Source organism: Zeugodacus cucurbitae, chromosome 2 (genome assembly GCF_028554725.1).
Source record: "Zeugodacus cucurbitae isolate PBARC_wt_2022May chromosome 2, idZeuCucr1.2, whole genome shotgun sequence".
Taxonomy (NCBI): domain Eukaryota; kingdom Metazoa; phylum Arthropoda; class Insecta; order Diptera; family Tephritidae; genus Zeugodacus; species Zeugodacus cucurbitae.
Window position 1 is genome coordinate 56,462,449 of NC_071667.1, and position 24,537 is coordinate 56,486,985.

The following is a 24,537-nucleotide window of genomic DNA, read 5'->3' on the forward strand; positions in this document are numbered from 1 at the left end:
TATCTTCACGAAATTTGACATGGATTACTGCTTAAGGTAATAATATAATCTCCGAAGAAATTGTTCAGATCGGTTAACTATATAACCTTAATGTTTTTAGCAAACGACGCGGCTAAAAAGAATTAGTAAAATGTTTTCTTTTTTTTCTGTTTGTTTCTTACTTTTTCTTACGTCTTTTGATTTGCTTAAACACATAGTTACTAAAAGAAATGCACCTATGTATATGGGTATATTAGCTTCGGTACAGTCGAAGTTAACGTTTTTTCTCGTTTTGGAACTGGGTCAACACAAACAGCTATAACTTTGGAAATTATAAATTATTATTTTTATTTAATTTTCGTGACTTCAATTCAAAACATTGTTTAATAATGCCATATTATTACTTTTGTCAAATAATATTCTCAAGGAGCCATATTCTGAACTAAACTCTCCTATTGTTTGAAGTTTTCTTGCCTGAAATATAATTATTGTTGTTGAGCGGCAGAAAATGCTCAAAATATTTGACAGAAGTGTACTGAAATGATGATGACCCCTGATTGAATAAAAAATACGTGTCCGTTTCCATTGCTGAGACATAACTGCTTAGAGAACTGTCAATTAGTGGGAACTGTACAAGAAATATTTGACCAGAAAAACACAGCTCTACGAATATGGTAACATATGGAAAACGGTAATAATTCGCTCGGTGGTCATGGCTAAAACGTATTATTCCGATGTCGAATAACCAAAATGCACACACTTCTCCATTCTATAGTCTTCTGCTCAGTTCTCGATTAAAAAATCACTATACTATCTTGCTATAAAATGCTAAATCATATAATTTAATTTTATGTGCTCAAGCGTCGTGAAGTCTTTGCCATTAATGGCAGGCGTATTAAAAATTTGTAATCTTAAGACGTCGAATCATTTCTATTTGCATTTATTAGCAACTTGCGTTTGATTACGGTCAACTCTTTATATAAAAGTTTTGCATAATAACAACACTAACACGTGCCAGCCTTTTGCAGGCTACTATTTTGCATAGAACTTGTTATGTATATACCTCAATATTAGAATTTCTAAGAAAACATATACAAAGTAAGAATTTACATAAATACATATGTGTGGGTGTGTGTCTCTGTGTGTCCTTGCCGCTAATAAGTGTTTGTTTATGCATTTGCTCTTCATTGACCGTCGCGTGTCCTTTATGTCACAATCAAGTTCAATACCCAATCTCAGCAATTTGTATGCGATTTGATTATCTTTTATGACCATGTACCGTTATAATGCAAACCCACACCTATTCACATACAACAATTACACGCATATACACACATACACTCGCACTTATCACTTTCAAATGTTGGCATTTCATTTTTGCATAGGAGCGTGAGAAGAAAAAAACGATTATTATCATATAACCACTTCATGGCTTAGCGCTGAGTTTCCGTTTCCGCCCACTTCCGTTACCAAGGCAGCCAATAGACGCATGCACATGACCACAGCCACTCTACAATCGAGCACTTGTCACTTGCTGTGCTGGCACAAGCGCTTATATAACCGTTTATGGTTGTGTGAGTGTATATGAAAGCCTCTAGTTGTGGGTGTGTGTATGTGTGTGTGTGCTTTTGAGCGGCGTCACAATATTAGTATGCGAACTGGCATATCGATGGCAATTTGTTTCCATACGAATTGCTTTCAATTAGCATAAAAATGTCGCTCATTCATTTGCTATGCTTGGCACAGGCACACGAACACGAATTACATATATACACACACACACACACACCCATACATTTCATTATAGCTAAAAGTGTTTGTGAAGGCATAGCTTGAAAGTAGACTGTTGCTTTTGAGTTTAAGAAACGGCGTACGCTCATACAACCACATTAACATTTGTATGAAGCTCACTGCTGCCAACTGCTCGATAATTTTATCTGGCGCATAGCAAGCGTGAATGACGCCTACATTGTCCTATCTATTGATTTTCTTCGTAGTCCACGCAGTTTCTAGCTTCTGGGTTTATCGCTTGAATTCCCCAAGCGACCATAAATGAGTTTGTATTCACAAACTAACAATCAGTTGAAGAAACTTGCACTTCACTTCTTCTATTCCTCTTCTGCAAATCTGCTATTGTTTAAATGTGTATGTATATTTAAGCTACATTGTTACTGTTTATACACCCATACATATATACACCCATATACATACATATATTATATATAGCTAAGCATGCATTAGTATTTACAAACCATAAAATTCAGGCTTCTGTGTTTTATGTAATTCCGTTTCCTCTGTGCGCTCCCATTGATCTCAGCTCGGCCACTATTCGTGCAATAAAATTCATATCCATTCATCGTTGCCATAAGGAAATTAGTGAGGCGTATGAATGCCAATGTTTTGGTTGTCGATTGAATTGGGGAAAAATAATATCGTTAATAGCGTATGGATTTCAATGTAGTTATGTAAATATTGTTGGCAATTCTTATACGAATTTCATATTGAAATTTAAGGGCAGAATTCTTGAGTAAAATTAATCAATTTTAGAGAGAAATAGAGATTATTCTGTAAAACTAGAAGCTTTATTATAAATATATAAATATATTTAACTACAAATCATTTAAGTTTTCTCAGTCCTAGTTATTAGTGTAATCCTCAAAATCTTTTTGAAATTGTAAGGTTAAGTTATATGTATATTAGGTATGAAGTGGTACCACAATAGGTCTTATATAAAAGTATATTTAATAAACGTATTCATATTTCGTCCAAAATTTTTGCCTTATCCAAAGTTATTCAATATAGTAAGTACACAGGCGGACAAAAGCATTTGAAAGTTTTTGAACCCCAACATTAGGTATAAGGGAGCTAGGGGAAATTATGACCCGATTTCACAAATTTTTGGCACGGAGACATATTATTGGAAGAAAAATATTCCCTCTGAACTTCTTCAAAATATTTGAGAGACTTACTATATTTTCAATAACAAAATTTATTTGAAGCGCTGAGATCCTCATGTTCGATATATGGTGTCTTAAAGAATTATGGTTCGATTTCGATGATATTTAGAAGAGCGGTGCCACACTATAAATGCAGTATTTCTGCAAAGTTCTGTTCCGATATCTTCACTAGTTCTTACTTTACATATTGTAAAGTAAACGATTCAGATCGACTTGAAAGCTTTGTATATGGGAAGTAGGCGTGGTTGTGAAATATTTCGAATCGAATTTCTTTGAAATTGGTCGAGTAGCTTCGGAGATATGGTTTTTGACCCATAAGTGGGCGGAACCAGACCCATTTAAAATTTTGTATCTTTATAATGAAATTTATGGTTTCTAGTATTTTTCCTAACTGAATTAAAGCATTGTTAGTAGTTTTGAACATAACCTTTGTATGGGAGGAGGGCGTGGTTATAATCCGATTTCCTCCATTTTTGGACTATATAAGGCATTATATAAATGAAAAGACTCTAGAATGTTTGGTTGATACAGCTGTATTAGTTTACGAGAATTGCATCCAAATATTCCCCTCCCTAATGCGATTCTTTGTAATTGTAATTTTACTTTTATAACTTTATTTATGACTTAGTTGCGGCACTTTATGTGTTTTCGGTTTTCGGGTGTGGCAGTGGTCCGATTTTGCCCATCTTCGAAAGCAACCTTCCCATGGTGCCAAGAAACACTCGTACCAAGTTTCATCAAGATATATCAATTTTTATTCAAGTTACAGCTTGCACAGACGGACAGACATCCGGATTTCAAATCTACTCGACACCTTGATTACTTTGGTATATATAACTCGATATCTAACTCTTTTAGTTTTAGGTGTTACAAACAACCGTTATATGCACCTTAATAAATGAAAGTCACTTAAATTCGCTCACCTTGCTTATAAGTTGCTGAAAACTCGGGCAATGTAACCGGCCAATGATTAGCACTCTACGAATAGCATGATGATGTGAAATGGTACCAGGCCGATGAAAATTTAATTCTGACCGAGAGATGATCACAAACAGAAAAACTATAACTTTAGTAGAATAATGCCAAAATTTTATTTAATTTCATTCAATCATCATTAGATCTATTGGACGTCTAGATCGAAGGTAGTCCAAATTGTTATGCCAAAGACATTTAGAGTGCCGAAAAACCGGAATGTTGCCAGCTGGCAATATCCGTACAGTTAATTATACTAAAGATAAAATGTATACAAAAGAGATTTGAACTTAATTTCTTTAGTGGGGTGCATTTTCATAATGGCAGAAATGTTGTTGAAAATTGGTGATGGACTGTCAAGAGAATTTTGTAATTTAGTAAAAAGTGAAGTGGATCTCATTGCTAATGTTTTTAAGGAATTAAAACAAAATTTGTGTAGTGATCAGTGGTTGTGTGCAAGAGCAATATTAGCACCAAGAAATGAAATCGTTAATAGGATCAACACTGACATTTTAAACGAGGTTCAGGGAGAAATGAAGGAATATTTGTCAATGGATACAATTATGGATACGGAACTAAGTACTTCACATCCTGTGGAGTTTTTAAATTCACTTGAACTATCGGGTGTACCGTCACATAAACTTCAATTGAAACTAAATGTACCAGTAATGCTTATGAGAAATCTAGATGCTCCTAGGCTATGTAATGGAACAAAGCTTGGGATAACAAAATTGGGACAAAACATACTTGGTGCTACTATTTTAACAGGTGTCGGTAAAGGAAATAGTGTTATAATACCTCGGATACCAATTATTCCCACTGACTTTCCATTCCAATTTAAAAGGATTCAGATTCCCGTCAAGCTTAGCTTTGCTGTTACTATAAACAAGGCACAAGGACAAATATTACAGGTATCAGGAGTGCATTTAGAAAACCCATGCTTCTCTCATGGTCAGCTTTATGTAGCCTGTTCACGTGTATCTAATGCCAGGAATTTACACATATCTGCACGCGACAGGAAAACTTATAACATTGTCTACAAAAATATCTTAAATTAATACTTTGTATTTTATTTTTTTAAATTGTTAGAATTCACAATTATTTATTTGTGTGACGGTGAAATATATTTTAACATTTGTTGTTGCATTTCAATTGGCATATATTAAAGTGTTGAAACTTCTGTCTGTAGTAATTTTTAAAAATTGTTGATCTCAGCCAAACAATCAAGTTTAGTTATCATATTGACTCATTTCTATTATTATACCCTTACCCTTTATCTCTCATACTTATTTAATGACTCCACTGCAGGCGAAGCCGCGGGTAAAAAGCTAGTATAGAATATATATCTTAAAATAAAGCCTAATTATCTAAAGTTAATCAAACATAGAAGGAATATTAAATAATCCATTAAACACATATCGCCACAGTAAATAAAATATATTGCTCCAAAGTTTTTGTTGTCCTAAGCATACGTTTTCTGAAAGTATGAAGGAATAAAACGATGTAGAGGAAGCTTTCTTAAATCTATCCAATAATCTGCAATACTTTCATGGTTATTTTTCAATTCAAATTGCGATATCGATCGAACTTCCATTAGATGAGGACAGAACATTTTTAGCGGTTAAACCAAAAATCACTTCTATGGAACATCATATGTAAAGCCAAGCTTTAATTAGAACAAAATCAAGCGAATAACCTTCAATTATGTAACTCTCTACCTTCTGAAAGTGGGCTTGGAAACTTAATAGTTATTTGAGATGTTCCATTTATTGTCAACAATTTTTAAAAATTCTTCTCCAATGAAATAAATTAAAGCAAATTCCAACTCTATTTAAAACTAATCTTCAAGTTCTTTTAAAACAGTATTTTTTAGCACTATTCCATTTAAACCAAAAACTAAATTTAAGCGAACTACACAAATTGATTTGCGCTGCGAGCGCATTGGCTGCCATATGAAAAAAGAGAAAAATCGCAAACATTATTTTCCAAAACTTTGCACACATCCGTTTCCGCTTGAAGTTGGGGCAAACAAACCCATTGCATTAGTGCACACTGCTCTCGGCTAAATATGATATTTCGGCGTGTATTTCCACATTTTGTGTTGGCCATATGAGTGTGAGTGTGTGTGTGTTTTGCGCCTAAGTTGCCAACGCAACGTTATAAAGGCTGCCAGTTCATTGCTGGCGTCTGTTTCCGCTGCTCGCGTTGCTCGTGCTATTTGCGCGCCTGCCAGTGTTGTGCAGCGGAGTTATTTGTGCGACCGTGACAGCAGCAGGTTATCGGCTAATTTCGCACAAATAACTGCTTCACTAGCGGCGCTTTCGCAAAAGCAAAATAACTAAAGCGAAAAAAAGAACGAAAAATTGAAAAAAAAAAATTAAAAAAAAAATGGGAAAAAATGCAAAAAAAAAAACGAATAAAAATTTTAAGAAATCGCAGGTGTGCTCCACGAACTGTGAATAATATGATTTTTATGGCGCACACGTGCCGGGAATAATACAATTGGCTCGCAGCAGCTGAATTTTTTCTGTGTAATAAAAACGAGTTTTAGCAACAACCAAATAAAGTGTGTGCGAGTCTCAGCGAAAATTGTAGTGGAAATTAGACAGAAAAAAGTGTGGCGAAGGCTTTTTCACCAAAAAGTTTATGTTAGTGCGCGTGCACAAAAACCAACAAATCCAATGCAAGCACTTAACACCTTTTGTTTTAGCTATTCTCAGCGTTGCTCTGTACTTTTTTATGCCATCACATTCGGTTGGGTAATCGCAATTTGTTGTTGCACATTGCCACCGAAAACCGCAAAATAATAAAAATTTCAACACTAAATGAATGTATAAAGCAGAGTTTGCAAACACAGATAAATAACTGTTATATCTACTATTGTATATATTTCTATAACTGTATGTCTAAACTTCACTATGTTCTCAATATTTCAGGCACCAACACACGCCCCATGAGCACTTCGCAGACGTCATCCATGTCGGGTGTGCAACCGCATTTTCTCTCGCGCGGCCACACATATCGCGCCGTGGTGGGCGACACTCTGGTGCTGCCGTGTCAAGTTGAGAATTTGGGTAAGTTTGTTGTTGCATTTTGTTTCCGTTTTATTTTTGCTCTTATTTTTGGGTTGTTGTTGGCGCATGAAAATTTAATCCCTTGGTGAAATGTTGATTGAACTGTGTATTACTGCGCTGCAAACAACTGTAAACAATTTACAACTACAAAAACAGCATTTTTTAATCATAACAATAAATTTATGTTTGTGGCAAATTGCGAAACCAATAACAAAATCGGTATGCTTTTCAATTGCATAATTCCGTTGTAGTTACCGTTGTTTTTTTTGTTGTTGTTATTATTTTTATGATTTATTGATAATATTGTGACAATGGAACACTCTCCCTCGGTTCATATTTAGTTTTAAGTTACTTAACTAAATATAGAACTGAGCTAAAACAAGCAATAAAACACATTTTCGGTAAAAATGTGGGGAGGTTTTAGATTATTGACTGACTCCAAAATGAACAAGTAAGGAAAGGCAAAGTTATTTACAATTTATACTCTCGCAATTTATTGATGTAATTTTATAAGGATAAAACAATTCGAACCATATATTTGGGGCTGAGGTAATTCCTGAACTGATTTCACTCCTTTTCACCACCAAGATACATACATATATATCGAAGTCTCCACGCTCACTTAATTTTATATTGTATGTATGTATGTGATTGGCGTTGCAACCGTTTAGCCGGTTATAGCCGAATCGAATTAATTTTATATTACCTATAATTAAATATATGGGATCTAGGGGAAGTTATGACCCGATTTTAACTACAGAGACAAACTGTTATAAGAAAAAAAGTCCTCTGAATTACATTAAAATATCTGAGAGATTTACCTATATTTTCGGTGAAAAATTACTCTTAGGCACTGAGTTCTTCATGTTCGATATCAGGGCCCATGACTTTTGTCCAATTTTGACAATTTTTCCACAAGTGATGTCACAGCTCAAATACAGTATTTGTGTAAAGTTTTATTCCGCTATCTTCATTGGTTCCTAATGTATATATTATAAAGTGAACGAATCAGATGGAATTCAAAATTAGGTTATGGGAAGTAGGCGTGCTTTTGAACCGATTTTGCCCATTTTTCATCCGTGTTGTCAGGGTGTCAAGAAAGTATTATATACCGAATTTCATTGAAACCAGTCGGGTAGTTCCTGAGATATTATTTTTAACCCATCAATGGGCGACGCCACTCCCATTTTCCTTTTTGTAATTGAATCTGAGTGCAGCTTCCTTCTGCAATTTCTTCAGTAAAATTTGGTGTTTCTGACGTTTTTCGTTAGTGAGTTAACTCACTTTTAATAATTCTTATGAGAGGTGGGCGTGGTTATTATCCGATTTATTTCAATATTGGTCTGTATAAGGAAATGGCTAAAAGAAACGACTGCAGAAAGTTTGGTTTATACAGTTTTTTTTGGTTTGCAAGATATATACAAAAAACCAATTTGGGAGCGGAGCCACGCCCACTAAAAAAAAATTACATCCCAATGTGCCCCTCCCTAATGCGATTCTTTGTACCAAATTTTTCTTTCATAACTTTATTTATGGCTTAGTTATGACACTGTATAGGTTTTCGGTTTTTTCATTTTGTGGTCGTAGCAATGGTCCGATTTCGCTCATTTTCAATACCAACCTCCTCAGGGTGCCAAGTTGTGTATGTGTTATGTGTTTCAAGTTATTTAAGATATCTCAATTTTACTCAAGTTATCGCTTGCACGGACACGGACAGACGGACAGGCATCCGGATTTCAACTTCACTCGCCATCCTGATCATTTATATATATAGTTATAACCCCATATCTAACACTTTTACTTCTGGGTGATTCAAACAACCGTTATGTGAACAAAACTATAATAATCTGTGCAACATGTTGCCAGAGTATAAAAATCAGATCTGAACAATTCCCATCAATTCTTCTCCTTTACTGGTTCGTTTTGGCGCCATTCGTTTTTCCTTTTCGCTGTTTGGTGCCAATTGGTGATACCAAATGCAGCCAGATCCTGCTCTACTTGGTTTTTCCAATGGAGTCCTTCCTCTTCCTCGGCTTCCACCAGCCGTTCGGGAGTTGGGATCATGTGATTCACATAAATGAGGAAAATTCCTAACTGCCATTCACTTGGGAGTGGTCAGGAATGATTCTTTTGCATATGACTGAAGCAGCTCACGATTTTCGGTCTTAGACCAAGTATCCTCTGGGTAGCCAACAGAGGATTGTTGGGAGGCGAACTAAGTGAAAAGATGAAGCCCGCTTCTGATGTTGTGCGTAGGGTTTGGGCCCACTACATATAAAAAACTTGCCTATTTTCCGGAATATAATTTGTATGATTTCTCAAATCATATCTTAAAGTAAGGACTTAGATTTATACAAACTTATAAAGGTTGGTTTTCTTCAGATCACTAACGATATAACTCCAGTTGACGATTGAAGCATTTGTATGCTGTGTTCTTCGTAAATTTACCAACATGTAGTCTATTTATTAATTTAGTACTTTTTTGCTGTTTTGGACTTTGGTCTATGGAATTATTTTACTTTGAGAGTGCTGAAAATTTTTCAGAGTGAACCAATTATTCCATTCTGGAATATGCTTTAAAGGTTTTACAATTTATGAACATATCTTTTTTTACCAAGCTCTCTGTACTGGGTATCTACATAACCAGAAGAGAAGCTAATGTATAATACTCCGCCCAGAACTGTCAACCCAGCAGCAGTATTCACGACACAAGGCTGTTATTCGCGAAATATATATATTTGTTAGAAAATTTCAGTTTTTTCTAAAAAATATATCATTCTATGGTCGAATACTCACGATTTCACTAAGATAATTTAGACATCTGGGTCAATAAATGCTAATTTATACACCATGCTCAACCGTAAAAGTGTTATATATCTCAATTAGCTGCCTGTCACTCACTCGGCATTCGCCACTCGCTGTTCCATTAGCTATTGGCAGCGTAAAAGATATTTGCAGAACGTCATCTATATGACAGCTAGCTAGCCAAGGACTGGCGCACCTGTCACTTAGAAAGTACGAGCAGCTGAGGCTACATTATAAGACTTTATGAGAAAGAGTTTATATATATGTATGTATATGAGTATGTGCGAGCTTTGCAGTGTTAGGTGAGACAGCAACATCCACTAATTGCCCATTACGGTGCACTTATCTAATATATGCGTTATGCATATGAACACACATAAACATATATATTCATAGCCACTTGTATGTATGTGTGTAGCGACGTGTGATGGACAGCTTTAGAAAATGTCAAATAAATGTGTGCTAACATGTCAGACGAAGCAAGAATATAAGAGGATATGAAAATCGTAATACACCAACAAACACATATGCATTTGTATGCTTATATTGTTTGTGTCTATGTGTGTGGCATGTTCAAGTGTGTGCATTCAAGCGCAAACGAAAGAACTGCAACAAATGTGGACAGTAAAGAAATTTACTTAAAGGAGTGGCAAGATGTAATGCTTTGTTGCATACTCGTCGGTAGTAAAGTATGTTGCAAGTTACACGAATGGGTGGAGACAAGTATAAGAGTATAAGGTAACCAAAAAAGGCTAAAGAGTAGACGACGTCGACAACGACAACGACAGTCATAACAGACATAAATGGCATTAGAGTGTAATAGACAAAAGGACATGTGAGAGAGTAAGGCAGGCAAGTGCAGCGAGGACACTTGTCAACGCGCTGCAATGCATTTTGTTGCATGCAACAGCTTCACTAAGTAGATAATAGAGCGTATAAATTACACATTGTGCAAGCAATTTACTCGAGACTCTATCTACATTAACTTGCTACATAAACACACATGCGCACTCACACATAAGTATACATCTCCACACATATACGCACATATACGAGTATTTTTTCACACCTTCCTTGCTAGTCGTTCATATAAATAATTCGTGCAATAAGTAACTCCATTAGTTCATAGCTCATATCACATCAAATGATGGGCGAGTGTAGAATGTGCGAATGTGTGTGAATGTGAAGAGGACCACAAAGGCTAGCTAGTGCTTGATGTGCTTGGCAGTGACAGACTGTCTTCTCCACTTCGTCGTGACGTCCACTTTCGGTCTGCGCTAGTGGCATTACTGTTGCACCGTTATGTTTGCAGTGTAATTTGAGTGCAAATGTGATGAAAGTGGTGCGGACGCATACAGAACGTTCAGTCTAATGGGCGACTCACTTACACGGTGCATTCGTATATACAGATAACGGGTGATTTTTTTGAGGTTAGGATTTTCATGCATTAGTATTTGACAGATCACGTGGGATTTCAGACATGGTGTCAAAGAGAAAGATGCTCAGTATGCTTTGACATTTCATCATGAATAGACTTACTAACGAGCAACGCTTGCAAATCATTGAGTTTTATTACCAAAATCAGTGTTCGGTTCGACAAATCGAAAAATCGACAAATCGACAAATTTTGTTCAGCGATGAGGCTCATTTCTGGTTGAATGGCTACTTAAATAAGCAAAATTGCCGCATTTGGGGTGAAGAGCAACCAGAAGCCGTTCAAGAACTGCCCATGCATCCCGAAAAATGCACTGTTTGGTGTGGTTTGTACGCTGGTGGAATCATTGGACCGTATTTTTTCAAAGATGCTGTTGGACGCAACGTTACGGTGAATGGCGATCGCTATCGTTCGATGCTAACAAACTTTTTGTTGCCAAAAATGGAAGAACTGAACTTGGTTGACATGTGGTTTCAACAAGATGGCGCTACATGCCACACAGCTCGCGATTCTATGGCCATTTTGAGGGAAAACTTCGGAGAACAATTCATCTCAAGAAATGGACCCGTAAGTTGGCCACCAAGATCATGCGATTTAACGCCTTTAGACTATTTTTGGTGGGGCTACGTCAAGTCTAAAGTCTACAGAAATAAGCCAGCAACTATTCCAGCTTTGGAAGACAACATTTCCGAAGAAATTCGGGCTATTCCGGCCGAAATGCTCGAAAAAGTTGCCCAAAATTGGACTTTCCGAATGGACCACCTAAGACGCAGCCGCGGTCAACATTTAAATGAAATTATCTTCAAAAAGTAAATGTCATGAACCAATCTAACGTTTCAAATAAAGCAAATTTTATGCGTTTTTTTTTTTAAAAAAGTTATCAAGCTCTTAAAAAATCACCCTTTATATTTTCATATATGTGGCACCATAAAAAAAGGAGAAAGCAACTAAAAGGACAGTTTGCTAATGTGAATGCAAATGTTGTAAAAAGAAAATGAGCAATTTTGCTGCGTTTTAAAATGCATTGCGGTAGTTGATTCTAGGCAAATGTGCCACTTTCAAAAATATTTGTTTGGTTATTTGATATAAATATTTATATTTATACTCTCGCAACAAAGTTGCTACGAGAGTTGAAGAAGGAGATGAAGGATCGCACTATGAAGAGGCATATACATATACACTACTAAAGCTATATCAAGAAAACTTTCTAGAGTCGTTTCTTTTAGGTACTACCTTATACAGTCCAAAAATGGAGGAAATCGGATTAAAACCACGCCCACCTCTCATACAAAAGCTATGTTGAAAACTACTAAAAGTTAAAAGTTAACTCACTAACGAAAAACGCCAGAAACACTAAATTTCCCATAAGAAATGTCGTATGGTTGCACTCAGATTTTTTTACAAAATGGAAAATGGGCATGGCATCGCCAACTAATGGGTCAAAAACCATATCTCAGGAACTACTCGACTTTCAACGAAACTTGGTTTGTAATAGTTTCCCTAAATCGCAATGATCTGTTGTGAAAATAGGCCAAATCGCTTCACAACCACGCCTACTTCCTATATACCAGAACTTTGAAGACAATCTGAATTACTTACTTTACAATATATAAAGAAAGCACTAGTGAAGATATCGATACAGAACTTTGCACAAATACTACGTTTATAGTGTGGCAGCCCCATTCTAAATCGGACCATAGGTTTTCAATGCCCCATATATCGAACATGACGACCTCGGTGCTTCTATCCTAATATTAGGGTTTGCAACTTTCAATGGACTTTATACAATATACATGACGAATATGTGGGTCAAATTGTGTATTATATAATATTAATAAAGTTAAATAAATTGCGAGAGTATAAAATGTTCGGTTACACCCGAACTTAGCCCTTCCTTACTTGTTCATATAGAGGTAATTTTCGAAACTCAAAACTTATATAGTAGCGTGATATTATTATTATGGAATTAGATTGCGATCAATCGAGGTTAAAAGCGATTTAAATGTATAGTGACACCCCTTTGGACTTGGTGCTAGACTAGAGGTAATACTTTAATACACCTAATATAGGGTAAAATCCAACGCCTTTTTGAAGAATGGATGAAAAATAGTTTTTAATGACTTAAGTACTTCTCGAAAAACTATTTAACTGAGTTCCCAAAATATTTAATTCTCAAAAAATAGGACCTTGAGTCAAAGACGACCAAGTCGAATCACATCAGCGGCATGACGTCATACATACTTTTTCATTTACCATTAACAATCACAACGCGATTGAGAGAGACCTTTATATCTAACTTACTGTAATACCTTGAAGAACAAATATCTATTTTTGAAAGCTTTCAAAACGTCATTAATATCATGTAATGGCTTTGTTAGAACGAACGCGAATATTTTGTTGTATTTATAACTAGAGTAATTTAAAAATTATCCAATTTCTCACCCCTTAACCTTAGAAGATGGTATAAATGTAGCAGAAACTACGACAAGGCCATCTAGATCATTTTTCCAATTTCGACTTGGAAGTACATTTTTAAACAAGTTGGAATGAAACACGTTTAAATTTAAAATCGTTCCTGTTAGAGGTTTGGTCCGGAGTAGGCCTGCAGGCCACGCATAGACCACTTATGGTTCCTCGCGATAGACCAATTAATGTCTCGCTAACGCAGGACAGACGCACAAGAGATACTCCTGTATATAGGTACCCACACAATAAATAACTAAAAAGTACAACTCAAAAACGAAAATCGTTCCGCAAAATCATCAGTAATAGTTTCAAATAAGAGAAAATCGTATAATGAAATATAACGGTTTCGTTCAAATTGATTTGATAGCCATTAGTACGAAACAAAAATAAGGAAAATTTGCGAAAAATCTGTTGGCTAGAGAATACAGAAAACATATGCGATTTCAGGGTTCGATCCAAAGAGATCCCTTTCAACTCAACTCAATTGTATTTATTATATATGTAATACCAATTAGCCTCATCAGTTCATGGACAAACCAATCGATTCCCGGAAAAATCTTTATTATTTTATTACTGCGACATTTCTATCAAACTGCCGCCAACATTGAGCGTTGAAAGAAAATCTGTGAAACTTAATTTCCATAATTGACGTGCGCATTATAGAGTTTTCAATAAGTATTAAGTGCCTTTTGTAACGGAACACACACTCATATACTTGTGTATGTATGTATGATGTGCGGGAAGCCACTTTAATGCAGCTTATATGCCTCTGTCTCTGCCTCGTATGCGTGTGTGTGTGTGTGCGTGTGCTCATATTGTCATCATATTGCTGATTAATTTTTTAATTTCAACCCATTTCAATTTTATTGCATTCTCTGTTGCTCTCTTTGTTGTAGTTGTTGTTGTTCGCTGTAAGCGTTTTTCTTGCTGCAGGCTGCCACAAATTATCATCCTTTCTGTGTCACGCGATGCGAGGACACTTAGTCGGCGGCGCTTTATTGAAAAGCCATTCGCAATTAATTGGTAATTGTGTTAAGTACAAATATAAAATTTATATTGATAACATGATGCTTTATGAAAGACCGTTAAATATACTCGTACTACAAATGAAAATTAATGAAATGAGCAATTGCTGGGCTACTGGAAAAGTGGGGGGAAGGGTTCAGGTGATTCACAAGCATTTTCATTATTACAAGAATTATTTCATTGTAGCTGTTGGCGGTAAATTGTACTTACATATATTGATAATGATGTGGTGAGAGGTTGGAGAGTGTAGAGTGTATGTGTGAGTGGTCTACATATGACATTATTGGTATTGCTGCATGGTTACTCTTAAAAATATGTAATATTCAACAAAAAAATCCTTGGCTTATATATGCAGAACTCATGATAATTACTAGATCATAAGCTAACTCATATTTCACAGCTGAAAAACTAGAAATATGTAACTATTTTTTTCAACAACTCCGTCTGTTAAAAAAGTCGTACTGAAAAAACCAGAAAAAAATAGATAACAAGTAAGGAAAGGTAAAGAGTTCGGGCGCAACCGAACATTTTATACTCTCGCAATTTATTGCTATAGTTTTATTAAGATAACTTTTTTAATAATAACAATTTGACCCATATATTCCGCATAAAGTCCAATAGAATAGAATAACGAAAATCATCATATATAGTATGTGAGGGCTGAGGTAATTCTTGAACCGATATCACTCATTTTCACCACCAATGTACACTATATCTAAGACTATATGCTCACTGAATTTTGCTAAGATATCTGACATATTAACCCATATATGCGGTATAAAGCCCACCGGAAGTTTGATAATCCGAATATAAGCAATATGGGAGCTAGGGGAAGTTATGACCCGATTTGAACCATTTTTTGGTACAGAGACGCACTATTAGAAGAAAAAGATTTGCTCTGTATTAAATTAAGAGATTTAACGATATATTCGGGGAAAAATTACCTTTGGGGACTAAATTCTTTATGTTCGATAAAGAGGTCTTTAAAAGTTATAGTCGATTTCGAAAATGTTTTCACAAGTGATGCCACAGTTCAAATACAGTATTTGTGTAAAGTTTTATTCCGCCATCTTTATCGATTCTTAATATATATATTATAATATGAACGAATCAGTTATATGGGAAGTCGACGTGGTAGTGAACCGATTCCGCCCATTTTTCATCCGTGTTATCAGGGTGTCAATAAAATATTATACACCAAATTTCATTGAAATCGGTTGAGTAGTTTCTGCGATAAGGTTTTTGACCCATAAGTGGGCAACCCATTTTTTTAGAAAGTTAGATTGCAGCTTCCTAACTCCTTTGATTGAAAATCGATATCACAAAAACTTTCAATACGCATTTCAACTCGTTCTCTTCCTCGGCATGGTGTTCTAGCAAAGTTTCAAAAATAATCTATATCCAGCATTTGAGCAAAATCGGGGTCACTTATGGATCACCTATACTGGATACTAAAAGTTCAAAAAATAAATCCATTTTTAGATTTGAGCTGACACTAAAGCTCTTAAGATCTCAAAATTATTAGTATAAAATTCTCATAATACATAAATTCTTTTCAAATGTCCAATTCTCTCATTACAACCTTGCATATTGCACAATATAAATATATACAAATATTTTTTGTTATTTATTGCCTACCAATAAATGTCAATTCCTTATTGGTATTATTTAGCTCAGCAGGTGGCGCCACGTGCACCAAATTGCTTACGTAATATGTAAATATATATATATATATAATATGCATATATAGTTTTGTGCATGACTGCTTGTCAAAATATTGCTATTGTTGTTGTGACATTTCTTTGGTTTACTTTACTGCCTCAGCGGAAATTGAATGTCATTGTGCCTATAATATTAACCCAAATCACACACACATTCATATATATATATATATAGGTATAAAGCTTTATTTATGCTTATGCAAGTCCCTGTGCGCTCATACACACACACTGGCAGCATTCGAAATTAGCAGTAAATCCTGCATATCCGGCCGTCAGAGTCAGCCAATATCGTATGCAAATCTATAAATAATTCATTAGCTGCAACTTTGCGGATTGTGTAGATTTGGTCGTAAGATTTGTGTGCGCTTGACTCTGGCTCAAACTGTATAATAGTTCATGTAAGTGATCAAATATGCTAAGCCGCCTAATCTGTGTTTGTGGTAAAAGTGTTTTTCTTATTTGTGTTTTATATATTTTCATTTTAAATACTTGCTGTGTGAGTTAGCGCTTGAGTGGGTAGAATGTGATAAGTCATATGGGCAGGCAATGAAGATGAATTTAAAAATGCTATTGTTAACTATTGGGAAATATTCAGTAGTAAGAAGAGCTTAGGAATGACATTTCCAGTGCTTGAAAAACTGCTTCTTTAATACCATCGTTCAAGTCAATGAAGCGAAGTTATAACTTTAATCAAACGTATGGGACACAAGAAGCAGCTGTAAGTCTTGATATTCCCTCTATTAGTTGTTTAAGAATCTCCTAAATTATTTTTTATTTTAATACATGAATATTAATACTCATATTATATACCAAAAAAGTATGTTAATCAAATATAATGGGATTAACAATCACTTAGCCATTCAATTATCTTGGCTTAGACTCTGAAAATCTATTAGTAGATATAAAGCTTTTAAGCATTTTAAAAATATACTCATAATTATTATTGCCCATCATAAACGGTACGTATGCATAGAAATATATTTAAATACCTCAAATGAGAGTCCATTTCCATCCTACCCATTAAAAAGCTATTTTAATTTAATTTTTAATTAAATAGAGAGAACACTCACCTATGTGCTTTTAAGACTGACCAGTAAATCCTGTTGAGTTCAATGAAAAGCCATAAAAGTGCACTTAGAGCACTCATCAAAAGCTTAACTCGATGCACATATGTACATACATACATAATTGTACTCGTATGCGCTCATTGAAAATGATAAAAGAATTGAGTAAAAAATAAATCGGCTTTATGACGCCTGACCATTTTTCTTCAATTAAATTAAAAATAAATCCGAGAAGTGCAACTAAAATAGGAATTTAATTACCGCGCCATAAACACATTCACCCATACATCCAAGCATGCGTGTGCAATAAAAGTGGTTTTCAGGCTATAAAAGTACACTACTTGAGTAAGCAAGCGTTTATAAACACTTCAAAAACAGTGCTAAGCTATATTTAATGCCAAGAAAATGCACGGAATAGAAAATTAGCGATAAATTATATGATTTGTGTGTATAGATATGTATATGTAGGACAAGAAATGAGTAATACAAGCAAACTTTATTATAGTTAAACGAAAAATGCAATAATTTAACGTCTGATAGGAAAAAAGTGTACAACATTTGCAGTCTATAAAGAAGAACAACAATTGTAGCGAGGAATAAAGCACTGCAGTTTATGCGTGAATGGCGTCGGCTATTATCATTAGTGAAAAAAATATTAAATACTTACTAGGCCGGTGTGATAAGTAAAACAATATGGAATGTCATAAATTTTGAGTTTAAATGAAATTTGTATTTTGTATAAAATATCGAAGATTTGGACATCATTTTTTAAAAAGAAATTATGTACTTGCAATTTCAAAAAATATATTAATGACAAATTTTTATTTCAAACAAATTCTAGCCTCTGTACACACCATATAGATTATGACCTTTAAAATCACCAGAAAGTGATCCACATGCCACAGAATAACAACAAGTTTTGGAAAATATAGTTCTTCTCATCGGTCTTGATAAAATATGTGTTGGTTATAAATGGTTACTACAAGCAATTTATTCTGTTTTTTTTTTTTTTTTGAGAAATTTAATAATGTTTTCAAAGTAACAGACAAAGCCTTCCCAACTAACTTTTTATTTTCTAGCTTTTCAAGGTATGTTTCTACGACGTTTCTTTATTTCCCAAAGAGACTGGAGAGTTAAGACAAAATTAAGCTATATAGAACTTACTATAGTATCGAATAAAATCAGAGCGCACAATGACAAGTCTGAGTCAATAATTAATCTATCTCCGAAGAAGCCAATATACAATTTTTCCAAAACAAAGTACATGAAACAGCTTGGTACTTTATAAATATATTGATACAGTTTGCTTTAAGACGAAATATCGCTGAATACATACATAAGTACGAGTATAAGTTTCGAATCATCAAATCACTTGCTATTAACTATGGATCATAACTATCAAATCATATGATATCGACTAAGTTTTGAAAGCATCGAATCATATACTATCCACTTTGTATCGAAGATAGTGAATCACATTTTGATATATCTGTTCCAGACACGTTAGATAAAAATTCTTACTTTTAGGTCACTTCCACTCAGGATTCAGTGATGTTTAACCTTTTCTTCAGGGTCGCAAACGAGAAATTCAAGATCGTAGGATCTATTTTCGTAGCAAGTATACGTACTTAGCCGCTTATATTTCCTAGTTATTTATCTTTCTTCAAGAGTTTTCCGACAAGGAAAACTAAACGTATGATAAGAGTATGGCGGTACCCGCTGGTGGAAACCGAGGAAAAGGGAGACCTCCACTCCGGTGGAAGACCCAGGTGCAGAGGGACCTGGCTTCACTTGGTATAACTTGGTTTCCTCGTTAACAGTTTCATGTCAAAGGCGTTGAAAATTTTAAAATCTTCGGTTTTCGAAATATTGAAGAAACTAGAAAAATATTCGACAGCGGAGAAAAAATATTATTGGAAATTCATGGAATAAAACCGAACAATTGTAATACGACGAAATGGTTTTAATTTACCGAAAGAAAGCTTTTAAACATAACTTCACAGACTTCACAGCTCACCCTCGTAAAAATCAACGCATTGTCTGGCAATTTGAGCGAAAATTCACACAAAACTAAAAAAAAAAACAATTGTGTTATTGTATGCTATTGTGCTTTGCTGCCGAACACAGTTAATCCAATAAATGAAATTACGTGCAAAAAACTACACTTCCAACTGGCAGGCGACGCCACCATTTGCCACACAGGCACCGTTGCATGTGTGTGTGCTGTGTGTGTATGGGTGTTTGCGTGATTTTATTTACACTCCACGCAGATTGATTGCTGATACGATTTGTAAACAGACGGCAAAAAGCGGAGCGAGCAAATCAAAGAAAAACACATTCTGCAAAAACAACAGCAACAACAACAATTGTAACTGCAGCGCAAATTAGTAAACAATGCACTATTTACTATGGACTCCCTTCGGTGGGCGGGCACCCCCCCAAGCCCTCCCTCCCACTGGCCGTTGACCATTTATAAATTGGAATTTAATGATATTTAATCGCGCAGCTGCAAGGCTTCCTTTTCACTTTTTACCTCCAACCACCACCTCTCCTCGGAGGCACACATTTTCTTTTCATATTTTATTGTTTGAAAAATACCGTTCTTGCATTTTAATTTTTATTTTTATTTTCCACTGTTAATTCACCCTTTTTTTGCGCCAGCTTAACTAGCGGCTTTCCGTTAGCTCCCTATAATGCATCGTTGCTCTCTGCTCCGCTCTCCGGCGCGCCGGCTGCAGGGATTTATTATTGCAGATTAATTACATTTTATTGCTGTTTCACTTGTCATGCCGGTTGTTAATGGTGGTGTAAGCAGGCGCACACACACACACACACACATAGAAAAATATATGAAAAAGTAAGCATTTATTTACACGCTTCTTCAGGCGCTGCTGCTAATTGTATTTAGTTGCAAGTTTGCTTTGCTGCCAGCATTTACTATTAGCAATTTATAACCGTAGTTTTCTTGCAATTTTTGCAGAAAAGTTTTTATTTTTTGTTATTTTTATTTTGCCTCATCACTGTGATTACGTGACTATTGCTAGGCGAATGAACATTGAAAGCAAAGCAGCACTAATGCCAAAGCGAGACCAATCGTGTAATTAGTGGAGGGCTTCTTCACTAGTTAACCTTAACAAAAAATAGTTGTGCTAATAAATGAGCTATTCGTTGTTGTTATTAGTGGTAAAGCTCACCTCATTTTAAAAATGATAGTGGCGTTCTCATTATGCAGAGAATGTTAAGCTGAAAGTCGTAGGTTGACATGAATGAAGTTACTTGTAACAGGTAAAGAGCACTTACGGTGCCTTTCAGAACATTAGCTTCTCTCAATTAGTAAGAATTAAATACATTTTGTAGAAGAGCTCTAGTAGTGAGGAATTATTGATCGATATTACTCACTTTTACCAATTAATATGCTTGGTATAAAGTTCAAAGAGCCAAACGGATCGAAAATATTTATATAGGATATATAAGGATCAAAGGATAATGATAACCATTTCTCTACATTCTTGGTATGTTACCGAGGTATTTACCGATTTCGATAATTTTGGAATACTGTTACCACATGAGAGGTGCAAAGTATTGAATTTATAACTTCATAACGCTTGAATTAGCTTTTCTAAAGTTAAAGTAACTGACTAGATACAAAAGTAATGTGCACATACCTAATTTACGAAATATGTACATTAAATCTGAAGGCCAGACGAACTTGAAAAATAAGCTTCGAATCAGGGTTTCAGATTCAGTTATGAAAACATAAAAATGTAAAGGCATCAGGAGATTTTCTGAAAAAAACAAACCTTTCCTATGGTGTAGCTATCGGTTTCCACTTTTTCGAGGAGAGTTAACTAGAAATTGAAATCATCCATGTAGAATATGTATTGCGACATCTGTCTTGGCTTTTTCAAAAGTATTCAAGACGAGCAACGACAGTATTTAACAGTGTTGTTCTATTAAAAACTAGCTCTCTTTAAATGCATCCTTGTTCCTCACTATGATTTTTTTTTGAATATACAAAAAATTTTCTTTTGGTAGACATTTGGAAAATTATTGCGGCCAACTTAGCGCTTCGTACAGCTCCTTCTTCTGGCATGTTAAGAAAGCAATATATGATAGAAAAATCAAATTTTTGAGCCCATCACACTGAGGTTTTTACAGACAAATTACCAATATTCGAAGATAAATATATTCTGATGACATGTTGAGAAAGTCAGATAAAATATTTTTTTATATTCAAGGTTATACGCGATCCCAAACAAAAACGTTGCAAACTGTTCAAAAATGTTATCGATCTTCAGTGCAGCCACTGGATTCTCGGTTTTTAGAGCTTTTTCGATATTGATAACAAGTCTCTGAAATGTTAATATACAACATTTTCCGAATTATGAGTTATTATGAAATTTGAAGTTAGCGATTATCGCAGTTGTAGTTTCAAAAGCATTATAAACGACATAGAAATTTATAGATTACATATCAAAGGCCTACTGAAGTGCCAGATAGCAAAACCTACATTTTTATAGTTTTGTTCACATCACGGTTGGTTGTAAGTCATAAAAGTAACGAGTAACATATATGGAGTTATATATGTTAAAATGATCAGGATGACGAAACGAGTTGAAATCCGGAAGTCTGTCTGTCCGTGCAAAGTATAACTTGAGTAAAAATTAAGATATCTTGACGAAACTTGGTTCTAACTAATGTTCCTTGGGATCGTAGGAGAGTAGGTTAATATTATCGGATAATAACCACGCTCACCTCCCATAAAAAGGTTAGGTTGAATACTACTAAAAGTACGTTAACTCACTAATGGAAAACATCAGAAACACAGATTTTACATAAGAAATGGCAGAGAAGTGCTGCACTCAAATGAAATATGGGAGTGGCATCGCCCACTTATGGGTCAAAATCCATATCTCAAAAACTACTCCACCGATTTTATTGAAATTCGGTACATAATATTTTTTTGACACCATGATGAAAACGAGCGTAATCGGTTCACAATCACGACTATTTCCCATATAACTTAATTTCGAATTCCATCTGATTCATTCACTTTATAATGTATACAAAAGGAACCGATGAAGATTGCAGAATAAAACTTTGCACCCTCATATATGAAGATTTTCGTTATTCTAGCGGACTTTATACCGAATATATAGGTCAAATTGTGTTATCAATAAATTCCGAGTGTATAAAACAAACTTAACCTTTTCTTACTTGTTTTCCTTAATATGCCACAGTGAATTTTAAAAGTTTCTGTATACAATAAACCTAAATTCCTTTCAACGCTATTAGTGAATTTATTGTTTTTCAAATAATTGTTCACTAAACTCTGTTTGTAGAAGCAAAATATATAAGCAATCATAAGCAAATTATTTGCTTTTAACCCCCACGCAAGTAGATGTGCTCGCTGACACATATACTACACTCATAAACAATTTCGATTGCCCACAAATAGAATAATTCATTTAATAACAATAACAAATAAACGCATATTAAAAATTCGCAAACATACCGGAAATCATTCAAATTGCAAACTTAAGCATTAAACAGTCTGGCGTTCATATGGCGAGTGGCTGTTATGCGAAGAAAATAATAATAATTGAGCAATAAAATTGAGCGCTTTTTATGGCTAATAGAGATGACTTACGCCACACATATGTATATATGTATGTATGAATATGTGTGCAAACGTATGAATTGAAAAGAAGTCAAGTGAAATGGAGTGCACTTAACGCAGCAACAAAACGACAGAAGAATAAATACAAGTATCCATACACATATATGTGACGGAAGGCGAGAGCGAATGAAAATATTTACAACGCCAGTAATACGAAACAAGCGCAGATAAATATAAAAACAAAATAAAAATTTATTTTACGATGATAAACATTCAATAATAATCGAAAACAATAAAAATATATACACTGCACTGGCAAAATAAACATATTGGCATGCACACACATACACCCATATACAGTTGTATGTAGGGATATCAAGGATATCAACGCTTGAGCTCGGTGTGGCACACCCCATATAACATAACATACTCATATGAGTCACACACACACACACACACAAACACTCGCTTTCTGTTGCTTTGATACATGTCGTGCAGGCAGATCACGTATACGCCCCGTATAACCTGTACACTGGGCATTATGAACAGTCAAAAAGGCGCTGCCACATTGTTTTTCTGCCTTAACTACATATTTTTTTCGGCTCCTCTCCTGCTCATTGAGTTGGAAATTTGCTGTACAAGTGTTGTGCGTCTGCAAGTTGTTGTCGTTGTTGTTCTTATGTGTGCGTTCGTGCCTCCCTTTTGCGGTCACAGCATATTTATATATTTTTTGTAAATGATTTTTTATGAGTTGCTGGCAGGCAGGTAATTCAAAAAGGTTGCTTTATTCCCTACTAAACCCACTTTAAGCACTTTATACGGCGCTCACAACCTAAAATCGACTTAATATAATAATACACCGGCAACTTAAAGCAGCTTAAACTAACGATTTGATATTCGTGTAATAAAATATTTATTTGGAAATTTTCGGATTAACAGGGATTGCCATAATGGAGGTTTCAGAGTTTTGCTTGGCAGTAAACTTTAATTGGTCTTAAGTGCTGTGGCAAGTTCGGACAGCGCCCAATTTTGTGACATGTTCCTTCACTTTCGTACATTGCTGTAATTAAATATTCTGAAATGTCCCTACAATTTTCCGGGATTTTTGTGACACATATTTAGTTTAAGTTGGAAATGTGAGTAGCTCAGTTACATTTAGACATTTGTGGTTTCCGGTGTTGGTTTATAAGAGTGGTAGTAAAGAGAAAGCGTACTGAAATCCACATAAGAGCGCTAAATATGTCAAAAGTTAGGATCTAAGTATATTCGAGTACAGTTCAGCTTATGAAATAGTATATATATTGAGTAAATTAGGAAACGGTATAATTTGTGTTAACGTTAATATACTTATCATCATTTTAAATTCATGCAGTCAATATACAAGAGCCAAAACAAATGAGTTGTGAGGCAATGAAATA

The 24,537-nt window shown here is 34.9% G+C and overlaps 1 protein-coding gene and 1 long non-coding RNA gene across 4 annotated transcripts in view; one reads left to right on the forward strand and one right to left on the reverse strand.

The window, feature by feature from the left end:
- LOC105209508 (limbic system-associated membrane protein) overlaps positions 1 to 24,537 on the forward strand; it is a 229,007-nt gene that overhangs the window by 171,279 nt on the left and 33,191 nt on the right. For both annotated transcript variants that reach the window (XM_054228208.1, XM_054228215.1), the window contains one exon: positions 6,845 to 6,982. In XM_054228208.1, coding sequence (XP_054084183.1) covers positions 6,845 to 6,982 — 138 coding nt within the window. The remainder of the gene's footprint in view (positions 1 to 6,844; positions 6,983 to 24,537) is intronic.
- The window catches only part of LOC114803656 (uncharacterized), an 84,616-nt gene that overhangs the window by 3,147 nt on the left and 56,932 nt on the right, over positions 1 to 24,537 (reverse strand). For both annotated transcript variants that reach the window (XR_008470649.1, XR_008470648.1), the window contains one exon: positions 2,232 to 2,304. This is a non-coding gene — a long non-coding RNA (uncharacterized LOC114803656). The remainder of the gene's footprint in view (positions 1 to 2,231; positions 2,305 to 24,537) is intronic.